At 50.7% G+C, this 18,580-nt stretch overlaps 1 protein-coding gene across 1 annotated transcript in view; it reads left to right on the forward strand.

The window, feature by feature from the left end:
• Window positions 1-243: 243 nt before the first annotated feature.
• Window positions 244-18,580, forward strand: part of LOC135246032 (protein phosphatase 1 regulatory subunit 12A-like) — a 45,939-nt gene continuing 27,602 nt past the window's right edge. The window contains exon 1 of the mRNA XM_064319525.1: window positions 244-599. Coding sequence (XP_064175595.1) covers window positions 363-599 — 237 coding nt within the window. The 5' untranslated portion in view covers window positions 244-362. The remainder of the gene's footprint in view (window positions 600-18,580) is intronic.

The following is an 18,580-nucleotide window of genomic DNA, read 5'->3' on the forward strand; positions in this document are numbered from 1 at the left end:
TAAAAACCCAACGTCAACTTTTAAAGTGGCGGAACTAGATAAACCTGTGCCCGGAAACAACAAAACAATAAGCGGCTGCACGAAGCTCTGCGCCCGGTTATTGATTGATTGGCATGCCAGCCACTAGATAGTCCTCCCGCCTCCATTACTGTAGCACACTGTTTTGTTTATCTGCTGATGATGACGCTATACTGCAGATCCTCAGATGACGTCACCCTCATCTCGCGAGTTTATGGAAAGCGATTCCAAACTAGCCCGAGATACAGCTCTCTGCCCCCCTCCCCACGCCCCAGTGCGCTGTGGGATAGTATAAAGTATATCCTGTCCTCACAGAGAGATAAGAAACCAAGGCAGGAGAGGGGATGAAGATGGCGGACGCCAAGCAGAAGCGGAACGAGCAGTTGAAGCGATGGCTGGGCTCGGAGACGGACCTCGAGCCGCCCGTGCTAAAAAAGAAGAAGACGAAAGTGAAGTTCGACGACGGCGCGGTGTTTTTGGCCGCCTGCTCGAGCGGCGACACAGAAGAGGTGCTGAGAATGCTGGACCGAGGTGCCGACATCAACTACGCCAATGTGGACGGTCTTACCGCGCTCCATCAGGTCTGTTCTGCTCGTTTTAGGTTTTCGCAGTTACGCGGCTAATGAGGTGTCGGATCTCAGTGACCTGTGTTTGCAGGTGAACCAAAGCCTGGGTCGTTTATGTTTACACGGCGCGCCGACACACTCGTACAGGCAGGGCCGACCGTGAAGCTATGTTGTCGCTCTCTAGGTTTGAATTGAACACGGGGGCTAAACAGAACAACCACAAAAAGGTTTTTGGGTTGATTTAACTTCGCTGATGTTGTGTGTTTTCAATGACGTTTCATTGGCAAAGATGGGCGTGTTGGCTGGCTAAATAGCTAGCTATCGTTAGGCCAGGGGCTTTCAAAATTGGTGCTGCCACCCCCACCCATGTTTGTGTTCTGGACTTTCGGTTAACGTTTTCCATAATTATTCCCACAATCTTGTTTTTAACACCGTGTTGGTTTTACTAGTTGCCATTTGCTTCGCATTTGAAATAAGACAATGTTTTAATTGCATGTACAGGTAGCGCAGTGTTCAGATGTTAGCCACTGATATCACCTGTCATGGTGCCATTCTGTAGTTCTGGCTAATGCGTTTTTAAAAGAAACTCCTTTCTAAACAAATCATTTGCCGCTTGGCACTCTGTAGAGAAATGAAAGTTGATCAGACTGATTGAAATTCCTGGGTTGCGAGCATGAAACATGAATTCTTCAGGCCAGGCAAGGCTGTAGCTATCTGGCATAATGTGGCCTCTAAAGCCTAAATCACGCCTCTAATGATGTGGAGAACGATGCGGAGAACTCTGGCGTTGCACTTATGATTGGAGTGAAAACCAGTATGAACTTATGGCCTCAGACCGAGCTTGAAAGACCCCGAGGTCTTGGCTGTAACATTGGCTAGCAAGCTTGTTAGGAAATTGATATCACATGATTACTTAGCGCTATGTCAAACGTCCATATATATATTTAGCTAGCGGTCTAGGCGATGTCTGGTGCGGCTGGCTGGTATTAAGTTTTTATTTTTGTTGTTTCTCTAATTGTATTCGAAATAGCTACCGATTTAGCTATTGCTAATCAAGCAACGATAAAGCTAGCATGCTTACTTGACAAGGTATGTAACGTAACTGTATTTGTTGTGTTGTGTTTGTTTTGATAGCATAGCACCAATGTGACCTAACATTACAGGAAAAAAATAAACTATGTAGAATAAAGAGTGTTCATCCTTGTTCCTGTTCCGTCTATTTGGAAATCTGAGCGCTGAAATTACTTGGCTATCTGGGACGAGCGCATTCCCTGATGTAATATATTTGGCGAGCAAACTAATATTCAGCCTGTGCTCCGCGCAAGTTGAAGGGGCAGAAGTTGTGAGTAATGTTTCGGAGGGACAGTCACAAGTTAAGGATAAATGTGACATTGTCTCCGAATTTTCCATGCGTAACTTGAGCCTCGATGCCAATGTATTGGTTTATTGTATTCTCCTGCACCGACAGCTAAATGTCAAGATGCTTTTCAGACACAGAATTGCGCCTTTGATTTGACTTAATTCGGACTTTTTTTTTTTAGAACGTCCACAGTTGACAAGTTCATGGACGTCGTCCAAAGGCTAGCAGAGGCCCGCGTGCTTGCTAAATTAGATGGGAATCACCAGCTGCGCATTTGACATCAGCTGTGCAGACACTGATGTGTATCTACTGCGGCTGATTGGATGGCCAGGTCTCTCACCAGTCACTTTGCCCTTTTGGGAAAGTTTTGCTGAATTAAACGGTGGTCGTTTGTTGTCGTCTGTTATACCAGCTAGAGACAGCAGTTTGAACGTATTGGAGTCAGTTGCTGTGTACTTCATTTGAGCTCAGAGTCGGGTTGAAACTGCCAGGCCATGGCAGGAACTGCATGAGAACTAGAAGAGCTTCATGAATTTGTGACACAAGGGCTAGCCTAGTTGTTCCAGTTGTAATGCCTTTCTGTGGTCTAGGGGTTTAATCTCCAGAGGAAACCACAGTCACTCACAGAGTTTGAGACCGGCTACTTGCAGGAGTAATGTTTACTGGGAGTTAATGGCTTTACATGTCGGTTTTGTCGCTGGTGTGTTCTAACCAATTCAAAGCTTAGGTGGTGTAGAATAACTATTTGGACTAAACCTGCTAAGCATCATGCAAGATTTGCAATAATATGTGAAAATATTTCGAACCAAGTAATGTTTTTGGTTTTTGGATCTTTCAGATAACTTCTGTGGTAGATGATAGCATTAGAACAGCAATTGGTTTGAAAAGCCTTTCGGAGGTTTGTATACAAGGTTGAGAATTACACTGTGAGACTAAACATTTCAAGTATCAATACAGAGTAAATGTAGCATATAGCGCAACTGAACATCTTGCAAAATCCAAACCTGTTCTCAGTTGTATTGTATCATTCTGTTACCAGATACACTGGGCTTGATAATCTGATGGATTGGGCTCGACGCTAACATTTGATTTTAGAAAGCGCATGTGCTCCTGAGTTAAAAATTTTTTTACAAGCACGCTTAATGCACCCCCAATTAGTAGATTACATTACATTAGCAGCAGCAGATCTGCTGCTAAATAATTTTTTCCATTTAGAACACAGCAATTCTGAAAATGCTCCATTACATTACATTACAGGCATTTAGCAGACGCTCTTATCCAGAGCGACTTACACAACTTTTTACAAAGCATTTTTTACATTGTATCCATTTATACAGCTGGATATATGCTGAAGCAATGCAGGTTAAGTACCTTGCTCAAGGGTACAACGGCAGTGTCCTTACCCGGGAATCGAACCTGCGACCTTTTGGTTACAAGCCCAGTTCCTTACCCACTGTGCTACACTCCGTCTCTACTAAATTGGGAGCACCGTAGAGCCCTGCAGGGGGTAGATTTGCCGCTAAGATGTAGCTTAGCATTGAAGCGCGGCGATCCAGTACCGCTAGGCATAGCCAGTGCATTGCAGGAACCTCGCTCTCGGTAACCTGGGTAATGGTGTCTTAATGCACAGGGAAAAATTGCAGCCTGAGAGTTTAGGCTAGGTGCAGGCCGCTAACCGGTTTGCGGATGGGAGGAGTCGGTAGGTTTTGGGGGGGGGGCGGTGCTTTTGGTGCGCCCAGTGCAGCATCCTTACGGACTTGTCATGCGCCCCCCCAACTGGGCGTAAAAAAAAAAAAAGGGACGAGAAGCGAGCTTCGTTTCGAAAAGCCGCGTTCGCGGAAACGCGGCGGTGAGGTGCGGAGTCTCGGTATGTCGGAGCGCGCGGGCCTTGAGGTGGGCCTGGCGCGGCTCGGCGGTGAAAGGAAGAGGCGCGAAACCCAAGCTGTCGGCGGTTTGCAGTTGTGCAGCGCAGCGAAGGTGTCTGTCAGGCCCGGCTGCTGGTCCTTAATTCTGGAACAGCCCCCTGTCTTTAACTGCCCTACATCTCTGACCTGGTCCCCTTGAACGGACTGTCTGGCTTTGACCGTGTCGGTCTATCCCAAAGTGCACTAAAAATGCAGTGAGATTTGGGGCCGTGTTGCAGTGGAAACTGGGGATGATGGTTTGGAGGTCTGTGTGTGTGCGTGTGTTGTTTCAGTGAGCTGGGCTGTGATAGGATCCCGAGCCAGATTCCAGGCCCTTTTTTATCCGGAGCGGGGCCGTCGGAAGTTTGTTTTGAAAACGGGAAGACGGGTCGTTCTGTCCCCGCTCGTCCCCCAGATAAAATGACAGCTGCTTCGCGGCGAGCGGCTCATGCCGACCGGCCTGTGGAGGTTTGCGTCCATTTTGAGCCGAACAGACGGACCTGCTCTCTGAGAGCATTCGCTTTTTTTTGGGCCTGTGCGTCTGGAGGACAGGGGAAGTATACACACACACACACACACGCTGCAGACACTGGCAAACCATGTCTGGAGCAGCTTCTCTCTCAGTCTCTCTCATCTCTCTCTCTCTCTCTCTCTCTCTCTCCGTCTGTCTGTCTCTCTGTGTCCCTCTGTCTGTGCAGGTCTATCTCTGTCTGTGTGCTTATCTCTGTATGTGCATCCGCACACACGTCTGTGGATGTGTTTGCTTATACACATGTGCTGTATAAGGCGTGGGGACGGCTGTGTTTGCTGGTTTTTGTTCCATCTCTTGGTCAATTAAAGCTGTTGAAAACAGGTGTGCAAGTTCTTTCAGAATTGCCCCCCCCCACCCCTCCCCCCCCCCCCCCGAAACTCATCTTAATTGCACACAGGTTTGGCTCATTGGTGACCAGGTGTCAATCAACACAGTTTTGGATCTCGTTCATTTTACAGGTCAGCCTTAAACGGAAAAAAAATTTAACCAGTTTCTCTTTCGCCATGAAAGGTTTCTGCATCTAGGTTTATCCGACTGATGGAAAAGTCCTGGGCTGTTCTGTATGGGGGTGCGTAGTCATTTCAGTCATGCCGTGACATAAGAAAGTACGTCCTTCAATAAGCATTAGAAAGTTTGTTGAGGTCAACAGTCAGCTCGTTACTATTTGGGGTTTCGCTCTGACCGCTCGCTGCTGGAGTGTTCCCCCCACCCCCAACCCCCCTGGAGGCGGGGTCAAACGCCTCTTGGCGGGAGCACCTGCAGTTTAAAGCTGGCTCTGCGTTAGCCTGCCGCTACACGCGTTCATTGTGCTCTCTGACTCTGTCTAACTTCCCCGCCTCTAAGCTCGCGGCTAACTGGCTGGCTGGCTGAAGGTTCGAGTTCAGTCGGACCCTTCGTAAGACGCCTCTCTGCTCTGTCCGCCGCCGCCGCCCTCGCGCTACGGCTCCTCTCGTCCGTCGAGAGGCGTTCGCTCCAATCCTTCCCCCTCCAGTCCTCATCACCCCTATGGCGCTCACAGAATATCTGAACGGTGAGATGCCTCCTTCCTTCTGGAACAGTCTGAAGGAGATACGGGGGGGGGTTGGGGGGGCGTATATACCCGGCTGAGAACGCAACGTTCTCCCAGCGTTGCTGCAACGTTAGCGGCTTGTTTCAGAAAAGCGCGTGAGCCTCGCTAGCTCAGCAAGCTAAGAGCCGGCGGGCTTCTCCTTTGCGTTTTTTTCCAATGAGTTTTTCACCTGCTAAATCATTCTCAGCCTAAGGTTTTTGTGATGGCTGTTTTATACTCGTGTTTTTTTTTTTTTTGGGAGGTGGGTGGTGTCTGTCTGGCTTATTTCACACTCTTAGCACAGAAATGCGCGATGACCAGAAAAAAAAAAAAAAACTTGACATGCACGCATCTTCTGGGTGCGCTTCCTCATTCAGTTGTCACGGCAACGACGTGGGGCCCGCAAGGGGCGTCGGCGGGAGGCACTTCCTGTCCGTTCGTGGGAGAAGGCAACCCAGCTGGCCTGCGCAAGAAAGCAGGAACTGACCTGGGACCAGCGTGCGTTCTGCAGAGAGTTATGGGAATTGTAGTTTTTTTTTTTAAGCCGTGTGTTCCTGTGCTGGCTAAGATCCCGGTTTAGCCTGCAGTAACATGCAGCCTCTTGGGGTAATTCATACTTAATTAACATGAATGTCCAATACCATTTAGCTAGCAGTATGCTACATGTTTCCTTGCTATTCTCCGCTAGCATCTAATGCTTTGCAAGTTAGAGGGCATGGCCTGGACATGAATATGAATGCTTGTTTCACAGCTGTGAGCTCTTCAGGCTGTGTGTGTCGGTGGGAGCAGCAGCTGCTGCTGGGTCTTGGCCGCTGGTCAGCCTCCCAGGGTTCCTCTTTTAGGGGACCTTCGTGTGAGTTTGGTGTGAGCTCAGCCGCCTCGCACCCGTCTGAGTTTCGAGCTCATTTCCATTTATTTTCCTGCTTGGTCATTGGTCGGTTTTTTTTTTTGTGTGTCTAGGCAGCGGCAGGAAGTCCTCGCTCTGTGTGCGGCGTGTCTGGTCGTCAGCTGTCCACGTGAAGGTGTAATTGCTTCCCACCCGTACTGAATGCTTTGACAGATTTCCGCTGAGTATTAGGCTGTTGGTTTTTAAAGACATCATATGAGGTTAGCGTGGACTGGTAAATGGACTGCATTTACATAGCGCTTTTATCCAAAGCGCTTTACAATTGATGCCTCTCACTCGCCAGAGCAGTTAGCAGTTGGGGGTTAGGTGTCTTGCTCAAGGACACTTCGACATGCCCAGGGCGGACTAGCTGGCTTGGGGTGTTCGTATCGGACTCGTGCTGGCTAACGAGCTTCCGCGGCCATTTTAATTAGGACCTCAAAGTTGCAGGGTTTTAACTTTAAACAGTTTTAACGTGGGCCGTTTCAGACTTAACGTTATCGTCCAAGCCCTGTTCCCTGTTCTTCCCCGACCTTTGCGTCTTTCCGGGATTTTTTCAACGCAGAAACCTTTTCCGAACGTAGTTTTGCGTTTGAAACGATCGGCCCAGAAACCCGGGCCCCCGCTTCCGTGCTCTTTCGAAACGCGCGGAGGACTTCCTCCGGGGCGCTCTTTAAAAAAATTCGGAGAATGCGGTCGAGGCGATGTCGAAATCCCCGCTCCCGCCGTCCTGTTCTCAGCCTCGCCCGCCTCGGCCTGCTCCGGACGGGGAGCTTGTGTTCCGTGGGCCGGCGTGTTTTTGTGGCAGGGCTTTGGGGTTATTATGGGATACTCACTGCTGAATGACACTGAATGATATAGCAGGGCCCAAGCAGTATAGTGTTGTTTTTTATAATTCATTTATCATATTTGTTTTGATGTCTTTTACAGTTTGATACTTTAAACAAAAATCTTTTTTGTTATTTTCTTTGAATGAAGCCATTCGTCAGCTATATTTACTTCACACCGATTTCATGTCTTATCTTATTTCGGGCTGGTATGCTCCCCTTGTTTCAACTATCTTTTGACTGGCAGTGTGAGACCTGGTCTGCATGTGCAGAACGAGACCCGGGCTGAGGCACCTGGGGGTCATGTGCTATTATATTTTGAAGGTTTTGATGCCAGGCTGTCTCGATCTTAGCCTGGCTGTTTCAGTTAGTTGTAAATATCTATTATGTACCTAGTTAGTGTGATCCGCTCCATTTTCAGTATATACTGTTATGTACCTGGGTCTGTGTGATGCTCCTGGTCTCTCATGTGTCAGTATATACTGTTATGTACCTGGGTCTGTGTGATGCTCAGGTCTGTCATGTGTCAGTATATACTGTTATGTACCTGGGTCTGTGTGATGCTCAGGTCTGTCATGTGTCAGTATATACTGTTATGTACCTGGGTCTGTGTGATGCTCCTGGTCGTCTCATGTGTCAGTATATGCGTGGATGTGTCGTGACTCACCGTTTTGTTACGGCTGTGTGTCAGTGCGGAACGTGGACCTGTGCTGCTTGTCACCCCCCACCCTCCCCTTCCCCACCCAAACCATTTCTCTGACAGGCATACATTTCTGTGCACTTCTGTCAAATACAAAAGTGGAAAGGCCAACACAGGCGATGCGTTTCCTGTGGCGTGACTGTCGCTTTCAAACGCTTCTCTCGCTCTCTCTCTCTCTCTCTCCCCCCCTCTCTCTCTCTGTCTGTCTCTCTCTCTCTCCTCTCTCTCCTCTCTCTATGTCTCTCTGTCTCTCTGTCTCTCTCTCTCTGTCTCTGTCTGTCTGTCTCTCTCTCTCAAATTCAAATTCAAAAATGCTTTATTGGCATGAAATACATTTGTACTTGTTGCCAAAGCGTACACACACAAACAGGAATAGGAATACAAGCAACAGTGAAATACAAACAACATTGTGGTAACGATAACAATGCAATTAACAGTGTGGTAATGGCCACAGCGAGTAGGCTATACAATAACAATAATAATAATAATAATAATAGTAATAATAATGTAGAAAAAAGAAAATGGGGGGGGGGAAAAAAGTTAAAAAAGAATTAATAATTAAAATAAATATATTCGTGGTGGTCAACCAGTGTATGGTTAACAGTCAACCTCTCTCTCTCTGTCTCTCTCTCTCTCTCTCTCTCTCTCTCTCTCTCCTCTCCCCCCCCTCTCTCTGTCTCTCTGTCTCTCTCTCTCTCTCTCCCTCTCTCCGCTCTATAGCGTGTTCGGACCGCGCTGCTGCGAGCGTGTGAAAAGCGTAGAGACGTCCGGGCGTGATAACCGTATACTGCGCACGTCCACTTATCCGATTTAAAAAAAGCCCCTGACTAAACCCTCTCTAGACTCTCTGCTGAGGAGCCTGTGAAGCGTTTGGTAACAGTACGTGGGGCCCGCTGTGCTGCCTTTGAGCTCGTTCCTCGGCGCCGTTTTCGGGTGTCCTCGCCCCGGCGCCTCGTTTACGGAACGCGTGCCCGCTCGGGTTCGACCGCGGACTGGCGAAACGCGGCCGTCGTTATTTCTAAAACGTGAAAAAGAGTGACTCTGCAGCTGTCGCAGTTGTGTGATAAATAAGGCTTTATGTATCTCTCTTAACTCTTAGGATGTGTGGACCACAGGTCAGATTTAAGGTGTTACTGAGATGAGTTTGTCTTGCATATTTATTTTTTTAAATGACGATGGCCGTTCAGGTCGCCATGGTTACCAGCTAGTGCCGCGCGTGAGTTGCGCAGCGTCACGTTCGACAGTCGCGAGCGTGTCAGAAGTCTTGGAACACGGAGCAAGTTGATGTTCACGTGTGACCTACGCCAGCCCATTCGCCCGTGGGAGGAGCACTGCGGTTGGGGGCGGGGCTTCTCGGTTGTCTATTATAACACGTTACGACGCGGGGCGATGCCGGCCAATCGGAGAAAAGGACCGGGGCGCTGAGGAAGCGCTCAGAGCTCGCCACAGGGCTCGGCTCTCCCGGGCTTGACGAATTTGAACGTCCCCGGGCTTTTTTGGACGCGGTTCAAAGCACCCGCCCCGGCGGGCGCCCTGCCCAGACGACGCCGCCGCCCTCGGATCCGGGCCCCCCGGTTAATTTCGGGCCTGGGCGTCCTCGCTGTTTCTTCCCTCTTACGTCAGGCCACGCGGTCTTTTGTGTGGAGCATCTTGTTTTTTTCTTTGTTTTTCTTTTGTTGCTCGTCGTCATTGTCGTAGCCGGTTTTTATAATTGCGCCCGGTTTGCCTTTCTGGCAGACGGGTCCCCGCGGACAGACGGGACGGACTCGCAGAACCGGGCCGGCGTCCCCGGAGAGCGGGGCTTTCCCGCGCGGCTTCCGTGTTTTTCCGCCGCCGCTCGTCTCCGCCGTCTACTTTCCGCGTTTCGTTGGGCGGCGACTGCCGAGCGGCGTCATCGCCCTCAGAAGATGCGCTCTCACGTGTGGGCTAGCTTTTTGTTGTTTTTTTTTGCCTCCCCTGGGGGAATTGTGGGAAATGCGTTCTGAGGCAGAGATGGACAGGAAGTGTGTGTTTACTTCCTTGGTTTCCGTGCCGAGGCAGCTGCTATAGGCCCCACCAACCCACCATGTTTCGGCTATCTCTTCCTCTGCATTACGGTCCACGGTCCTTTAGGTTTAACCTGAAGGAGGCTGTTGGTTCAGCTTGTGGTTCAGATGCCATGGCGGGCAGAGAGAGAGCGTGGGATTATGGGTAGTGAAGTCTCATTGCACGAGTGAGTCGGCGCGCGTGTTCAAGTGAATGTGCGTGGTGGCTGTGTGTGCGTGTGTGTGTGTTGTGTGTGTGTGTGTGTGTGTGCTCTTGTGGGGGGGGGGTTGAGGCATGTTTGTTTCTCCCCTCTGAAGCTCAGAGTGCGGCGCTTCACTTCGCTAACGGTAGCGCGCGGCTCGGCGTGCCCCGGCGCAGGGCTGCTTCCTCCACGGGAATCCCGCGCCCTTATATGGGCAGCTGCAGCTGGCTGTGCTGGAGAGGCCCCTCTACTGCTTCAGCCCTGGAGCACCTATACTCACACACACATGCACTCACTCTCACTCTCACTCTCTCTCTCTCTCTCTCATACACACACACACACACACACTCACTCTCACCCACACACTACACACGCACACACAAACAGAGGAACTCATGCACGCACAGACCGCGAAAAGCCTGTGACATCACGGGGGGGGGGCGGGGCCCGGAGCCTTGTTTACACGGGAATTCCTCCGACGGACGGGGGCTTGGCCGCGGGGCCAGCCAGGTGGAGCGTCCTCCTCCTCTTTATTCGGGTTGGAGGTCTGCCCTTCCCCACAGAGAGCACGGGACCCTCAGTGTTGAATTCCCCCCCCCCTTCCGTATGGTCTTGGCCTGGTAGTCCCATCAGGCCACACTGCTGACTCACAGAGACGTGCAGCCAGGTTTCGTTTTGTCTTTTTGAAACCCAGGCCACTTGACGGATTTCTGTGACAACCACTCGGATGCTGAAATCCATTGCCCCCCTCCTCTACCCTCCCCAGTAAAACAAATGGCAGCAAGTGGTATGAAAACGTATGAGCTCAATTCTGGATCATCCTTAACTCTCCCCCCACCGTTTCCCCAAACCGAAAACGGACTTCTTATAATAACGTTTCTGAGCTCACAAGACTTTGAGGCTTCGGCCGATCGGCGGGACGAGCGCCGACTCTGACGTCGGAAGAACCCGGGGAAAGGTTTCGGTTGGCCCACGTGTCAACCCTTCCCCCCAGGCTGTTATAAGCTTTCATTGGACGCGTTGACCACCTCCATAAAGACTGAAGGTCATGTCAGGCCTCAGTCACCTTCTATGAACACCCACAGCAGGGTTTTATTTCTTTATTTTTATTATTCTTATTTATTTTTAAATCCAAGAACATGGCGGTTTGTGTGGTGTCACGGTCACACGGTCACACACACGCACGCGTGTGCAGAAACGCCCCAACCGCCAGCCGTGTGGACGCCCTACCTGCGGCTCACTCAGAAGAGGGGTATAGCGCTTCTCTCGAAGCCACTTCCTTCCTTTAAGAAAGGCCAAAAAGAAGGCAAGCTGGCAGCCTGTTGGCGCGGGGGGGGGTGGGGGTTGAGGCCCGTGTCACGCCCGCGGCGATGGGCCACTTTCGAAATGTCTTCTCTGATCTCGACGTTCAACAGGAAGATGCGCTTCTTGAAAAAAAAAATCTACAGTTCGGGGCTCACGTGAGGCTTGGTGGGTGTTGAAAGACTCTCCCAGCCTGGGTTTCTTATTTCCTCTTTACTAACGTCCCTCTGCTGCTGCTTCCTTTGCACATTTAACCCTTTGCGGTGTGACATCACAAGCACGCGATTAGAATGTTCTTAAATGGACTTTCTAATGCCGATGTCACAGTGACTACCGGTAACTGAAAGCAATATGACTGGCCATCACTGATATGATTGCCTGTAGCTACGATATTAAAAGCCATTGTTGTTATTATTTTAAGGATGAAATATAGCCTAAAATATAAGATTTGTTAGAAATAAACGGGTGCGTTAATATTTCATAATCAGAAAAATCTTGTCAAGTCTGAGTGGAGCATCTTTTCCCCACAATCTTTTCTATTTAAGTTTCGCCTGGCAACAGTGTTTGTATGCTTTGTTTTAAAAAAAAAAAAAAAATTTGGTTATCATTATTTGCATATTGGCATATTAACGGTGGCAATCATCTGATGCTCAGTTATTTGATCCGATCTCTGTAATGGAGAAGGGGATCCTCGTGTTTGTAAGTGGGGGCGACATAGCTCAGGAGGTAAGACCGATTGTCTGGCAAGTCGGAGGGTTGCCAGTTCAAACCCCGCCCTGGGCGTGTCGAAGTGTCCTTGAGCAAGACACCTAACCCCCTAACCCCTAACTGCTCTGGCGAATGAGAGGCATCAATTGTAAAGCGCTTTGGATAAAAGCGCTATGTAAATGCAGTCCATTTACCATTTAAGTAACGAGATGGTCCCCTGTTGGGGAAAGTCACACCAGGAAGTACTCGCGTAGGCCTGTCACAGGAGCGAGTGCGGAGCGCCACAGGAAGCGCCGCCTCTCCGTTGCGTAACTTCCTCAAAACCCGAGGGAGCCACCGCGCTCGTTCTCCTGGCCTACGGCGCGTAAAACGAGAAGGAGACGCGGAAAACGTCCGAGCGGTCGCCGTTTCGAAAACTGTTATCTAGCGAGTGTAGCATTGTTTGATTTGATGTCACGTTACGCTATTTAAACGTTCATGCTTCTTGTTTAGCGTTTGTTCCCCCCCCCTCCCCCCCAAGTGTTCATATGCATTTATTAGCCCGTTTACGCTCATTTTTAAAGTAAACGTTACTTATAAAAGTCGTTGCTTTAAAGTTTTATTTGATTTAAGCTTATTGTTTGCAGTTAATCATGCTGTAACTAACTAAAGGAGGCTGAGCTAAGGCTATGGCAGTTCGAGTGCAATGCCAGCCGTCAATGCCAGGCCTACAGTTTCTCTTTTTTTTCACCTTCCTTTGTTCTTCTAAGACGTCGTTTGTCTTCCTCTTTTTTTTCGACAGGGTTTTTTTTTTTGTCCCAGCGATGTGTAGTCTTTGTTTGACGGCTGACTGATGTCGGATAATCGTGGCTGTTTCACAGAAACTGTTGACGTGAGGTGTTGAGGTGCCGCTCAAGCAGGTGTTATGACCGGCGATGAAAGCGGACCGCGGGCACAGTCCAGTCAGAGTAGCCGGACAGACATGAGGACTTGTGGGAGTTGAAGTCCTGTGAGCACTGTAGCCGGGTGAACTTCCGCGTGTGCTTCTGGGATTTATTCGACAGCCGAATTTCTGCGTAAATAAATTGCAGAATCGTGCTTTAATGTGGCCTTGTGCGAAAGTCTCTTCGACGTGATGCTGAAATGTCGGTCATTAATATTCATGAGCCCCTGTGATTTTCCCGGGACCAATCACTGCAGCGGTGCAGCGGCCGATGGGCGGCTGTGAGTTGATTATCTCGTTTTGTTCGAGAGGCTCTCTGCGGTGGTGAGGGGGGGGGCCGCGCCTCGCTCCGTTAGCCTGTGGGTTTCGTCACGTGGCCTGTCGTTGGCTTCGCAGACGCTAGCTTAGCTCAGCGTGAATCTTGTAACCGCTGCCCTGCGCCAGGGAAGGTAGCCGCTAACGTGCTAAAACAGCTCGTTAGCGACCGCGCTAGCTCGGTGCTAATGCCCTGTTACCGTAACTGGCCGTATCCTAGCGGAACTCTGCAGGCTCTCTGGTGGAGGGTGCTGCACTGAACTTTCCGGGTTATTTCTTTTTATGAGCGCCTTAATTTAATTTCCTTTTTTATTGGAAGGGTGACTGAGCTAGACTGACAAAAAAAAAGATTATTTTTTTTCCTTTTACAATTCGAGCTGGGAAACCGGGAAGTTGGTAATGCCCTCATGACTAGGAAAGTGTGTGTGTGTGCGTGTGCGTGTGCCCGTACGTGTGTGTGTGTGTGTGTTTGCTCGCGTGTGTGCGGCTGAAGTTTCCTCCTCCCGGGTGCCATTTCGGAGGAAAGCTGGGGGCCTCAGGGCCGCAGACGCGTGACCCCCACCGAACGCGTGTCATCCCAAACATCTGCAACTGCGTTTGGCCGTTCAGCAGATCACCTTAGCCAGAGCTGAGCTTAGCAAGTGCATACTAAATGACAACGAGCATAAGTAGCCTTACTGGCCAATTTGTATTTGTATGGCTTTACTTTGTTCAGTTATTGGGAAAGTGCTTTAAAAATATTGTGTGCATAATACTCATAAAGTTTGCTAATAATAATGATGATGATGGTGATGATGACGATGATGATAATAATAGTAATAACAATGTGTGCAGTGCTGTGGTAGGTGCCCAGGGGAGTTTAAGGATTCAGGTTCTTTTAAGTCAAAGAATGGGTTTGTGCGCACGTCTTCGGTTGCATAACTTAAGTCGTAAGGGTGATCGGCCCAGGACGGCCACCGAGCCCAGGAACGGGGGCCCCCCCTCCCCCCCGGTCGCTCGGGGGTTGGGTTAGGAATGCTGGGTATTTGAGCCCTCTCCCCCTTGTGCGCCGGGGCGGTGTACATTCCCCCCCCCCCCCACGTGCTCCAGTGTCAGAGGTGGGACGCTAATGCTTGCTAGCGCCGCGCTGGGCGCTCCAGGCCTCGGGAGTGGTGGGGCTCCTCCTGGGCCCTGATCCGTCAGTGTGAGGTTTGGCTGGGGGGGCATTTGTCTGCTCTTCCTGCTGCTTCCGGGGAAGGGAGGGGTGGAGGACCCCCTCCTTGCAGGGAAGGGAGGGGTGGAGGACCCTCCCCTTGCAGGGAAGGGAGGGATGGAGCACCCTCTCCTTGCAGACTGAATAGAGTTTTTCAGGCCGTCTGGGTTTGGGTTTGTGTGGGTGTTGAGTTTACGAAGCTGTTGGCGGTTTTCGGGTCAGCGCGTTGGGCTGGGTGAAAACATGGCCGCCTGCAGGCGAGCGCCGTGCTAGCGTGCTAAGCTGGGGCTCTGTGCTGATGTGCGGAGATGTTTCTAGAACCCGAACGCCCTGGGCCCTTTTTTGAAATAGTGCTCCTTCTTCATCAGAGGTGATGCAAGGACGGTGAGCGCGGAGCGCAAGATTAACCACAAAAAAGGAAGCTGCGCTTCTGCTGACTCGTACCGAGAGCGATCTCAGCGGCGCTTCTGCGCTCTGATCTTTTTACGGCAGTTTAGCAGCTCCGCTAAGTTCCAAGGTGACCGATGTGGCCGCACTCTGTGTGTGTGTGTGTGTGTGTGTGTGTGTGTGTGTGTGTGGGCCAGGCCTGCTGGCTGGCTGGCCGGAGTCCCTAGCCGTAGATGTGTGTTGCACTTGCAGAAAATGCATGCCGTGTGAATTCTGTTAGCACGTTAGCATTAATGCTAGGCTGTCGTGCTACTTGTGTTAGCATAGCAAAGCGGGAGACTTCTTTGCTAAGTGCCTAATGTAAACTGTGTCCCACCTGACCTCTCTACCATGCATCCCAAAGGACCATTGGGGAAAAAGCCATGGCTACATGCTACATGCTGTTTCCCTGCACCCCCCCCCCCCACCCCCCAGGCACTTAACCCAAAATGCTACAGAAAAATATCCAGTTGTGTAAACGGATTGTGTGTTTATGAACTCCTCTCCTGGCTTCTTGACTTGATTTAAATTTCATTGTGGCGTTGTTGGATTAGAATGGCGCTATTAGACAAATGGTCTGGTTTCGGGCCTGAGCCATTTCCATTTCAATTTTGTTGCTGGTCTGAGAAGGTGCATTTTTTAGTCTAAACCCAGTCTGAACACAAAATGTCCCCACGATGTGACCAGGATGTCTCGTCAGTGTTCACCCCTGCGCGGCAGCAACGTTGCGAGAGCGTTTTGTGTGTTTCGTTCCTTACTTTGCTACTTCTGAACGGGTGTGCTGTTTCGCCCTCACCACTCGGGGACTTGGGCTGTGCTGGATCAGCCTGCCCCTGTTTTAGCTTAGAGCTGCGATTAAAAACAGTTTTCCTGGAAAACAGGAACCGCGGCCAGCAAGCGATAGACTTGAACTAGCTTGAGGAAACGTGCGTGTGTGCACTTGTACGCGCGCATGCGCACATACAAATACACACACGCACGCACACGCACACGCGCTCTGCATTAATAGGATCAGCTGTGTTTCTTGGCCTTCGGGAGACGGTAGACCCAGGGAATCCAGTCCAGGAGCCGGGAATCCAGTCCGCGTTTTCCACGACGTCCCCGCGAGCCAGGTTCTCGGAGCTGTCTCTCCCGGCAGTGTGTGTGGAGCCCTGTCGCCGTGGGGACCTGTCGTTTAACCCCCCACCCCGAGGCTGTCGCAGTCACACCCGCCGCGCGTCGATCGCGGGCTCTGCCCTGCCGCGCTCGCTGGGCCTGGGGACGATCGGCGTGTACCATGTGACCTACCGACACACAGGATCACGTGTGTGTTTCGCAGACTGTTGAGAGATTCCAGTAAGTAGAGAGGTGTCAGTAAGGAGAGGGAGAGAGGTGTCAGTAAGGAGAGAGGGAGAGAGGTGTCAGTAAGGAGAGAGGAGTCAGTAAGGAGAGAGGGAGAGGGAGAGAGGTGTCTGTAAGGAGAGAGGGAGAGAGGTGTCAGTAAGGAGAGAGGAGTCAGTAAGGAGAGAGGGAGAGGGAGAGAGGTGTCTGTAAGGAGAGAGGGAGAGAGGAGTCGGTAAGGAGAGGAGGAGAGGGAGAGAGGTGTCCGGAGGAGAGAGGGAGAGAGGAGTCGGTAAGGAGAGGAGGAGAGGGAGAGAGGTGTCAGTAAGGAGAGGGGGAAAGAGGGAGAGTGGGAGAGGGAGAGAGGTGTCCGTAAGGAGAGAGGGAGAGAGGTGTCAGTAAGGAGAGAGGGAGAGTGGGAGAGGGAGAGAGGTGTCCGTAGCCTTGAGTATGCACAGTCATTGGATAGAGGTTCTTGCTCTTGTAACGCGTTTATGGGTTTCGGCTGCGTAAAGTTCTGGGCTTTAAGGGGGCTAGGCTCTGGTCAGTCCGCACTGATGTTTAACCATGCCCCTCTCTGGCCAATGCTCACTGAGCTTTAAGGGTGCCTGTCTTTCAGCCAATCCGCACTGAGCTTTAAGGATGCCTGTCTTTCAGGGAGCCAATCGGCAGTGGGCTTGAAAGGGTGCTCATCTTCTAGCAATGTCTCGCATAGCGGACTCCACACAGTGGAAAAAGAAGGGGCCGCAGTCACCATGTCCTCAGATGCCCCCATTCCAGGAGGAACAAAAGTAAAACGGGAGGGTTAGAAACGAAGGTATTGGGGGGGGGGAAATGGCAAGTAGCACGGCTCTGGTTCGAGCAGGGCATGCCGTTTGTGAGCATGCTCAGTCGGGGGCAGTGATGTCAGAGCGCACCCTTTATATATATGCGCACTCTCAACTCCGCCCACAAATGACTGAATAAAGCAGCCATGTTTGGTGTTCCAGTCGGATGGTCATCCAGTGTGTGTGTGTGTACCTCTCTGCCTTACAGGGGTAATGACCTAGGCAAAGGACGGTCGTGACTCCACCTTATCGGTGTAAAACGCGCGGGAGCTCCACCAATCGCCGAATACGCTGCTGACGGCCAGGAGAACAAGGCCGACTGTGATTGGTGGAGACTTAATTCCTGCGAATACCCCTTAGGCACCCAGGAATTATAGCCAGAAAATATCCCCCCCAGTCAGTTATTTGCCGCTACCGTCGTGTTCCGCGATTGGTGGAGGTCCCCTTCTGTTCTCTCTGCGGTGATGTCACAGCTCTAAATCGCTGGCTCTGTGCTGAGGTGAGAGGCGGACGTTTCTAAATTCGGAAGCCTGGGCGTGGGGGGGGCGGGTGACGTCCTTCGAAGCCTTCAGACGCGCGAGTTAGCGACGCTTGCAGCCGAAAGCATCTTCTCCTTCCTGTTCAGCAGCTTCCGTCACTTGCGTGCGATTTGCATATTTGTTGTCGTTCCTTCCAGGAATAATCGGGCTGCTCTGTAATCCGCCGTGATTTATGGCGCTTGCATTCCACGCGGATGCCAGCGTGTGCGCGTGAGGTCGTTTTGGCGGCCGGATGGATTCTCCGTGTACGGTTTTGTGGATGCTTGCATAACCTCGCTTGTGGGCGGAGTTACAGCTGCTCGTGTGGGATTTGAACTGGCAACCCCTGGGGGCTGACTTTACCTCAGAGGCTGTTGTGGTTCCTGGGAGACGTACGTAAGTGAGGAGTGTGGTCAAGGTGAAGTGAACCAGGTGACTGGGTTCTGGCAAGTATCCTAAAGAAGAAACAAAAATATGTTAAATTTAAACTTTTTTTTTTTTCCTGGTAACGAGTGGGCACATTAAAGTACATTTTTTATTCTCCACTTCACAAGCGTTGAAACTGCATGTTTGGTCCCGGTAAATCACGTGGTGTGAGGATGTAGATTGCTTTTGCAATGTGTTGCTCAGCTGTATTGATTGTTGTTCTTAATGGACTTTCAGTATGTTTTACATCCGGTTAAAATGTAGATGCACCCTTCAAAGCACAATTGTGTGTGTGTGTGTGTGTGTGTGTGTGTGTGTGCACGTTTGTGCACTCTCGACAGTTCAAGAAGTTCAGCTTGTCTACCACTGAAACTGAAAAATGTAATTAATCTAATTTGAATATTCATAAAGGGGTCTGACCAAGGATACTGCTACCAGCCAATGGATGTTCTGTCCTGGGGCACGCCTCTTCCTGGATATTCAGTTTTGTAGCACCAAAATATCCCTGTTGCCCTGTTGCCTATCAGGTTAGCCTGTAGCAGGGGCCTAGCCTCCA

The sequence above is a fragment of the Anguilla rostrata genome, chromosome 19 (assembly GCF_018555375.3).
Source record: "Anguilla rostrata isolate EN2019 chromosome 19, ASM1855537v3, whole genome shotgun sequence".
NCBI classification, from domain to species: Eukaryota; Metazoa; Chordata; class Actinopteri; order Anguilliformes; family Anguillidae; genus Anguilla; species Anguilla rostrata.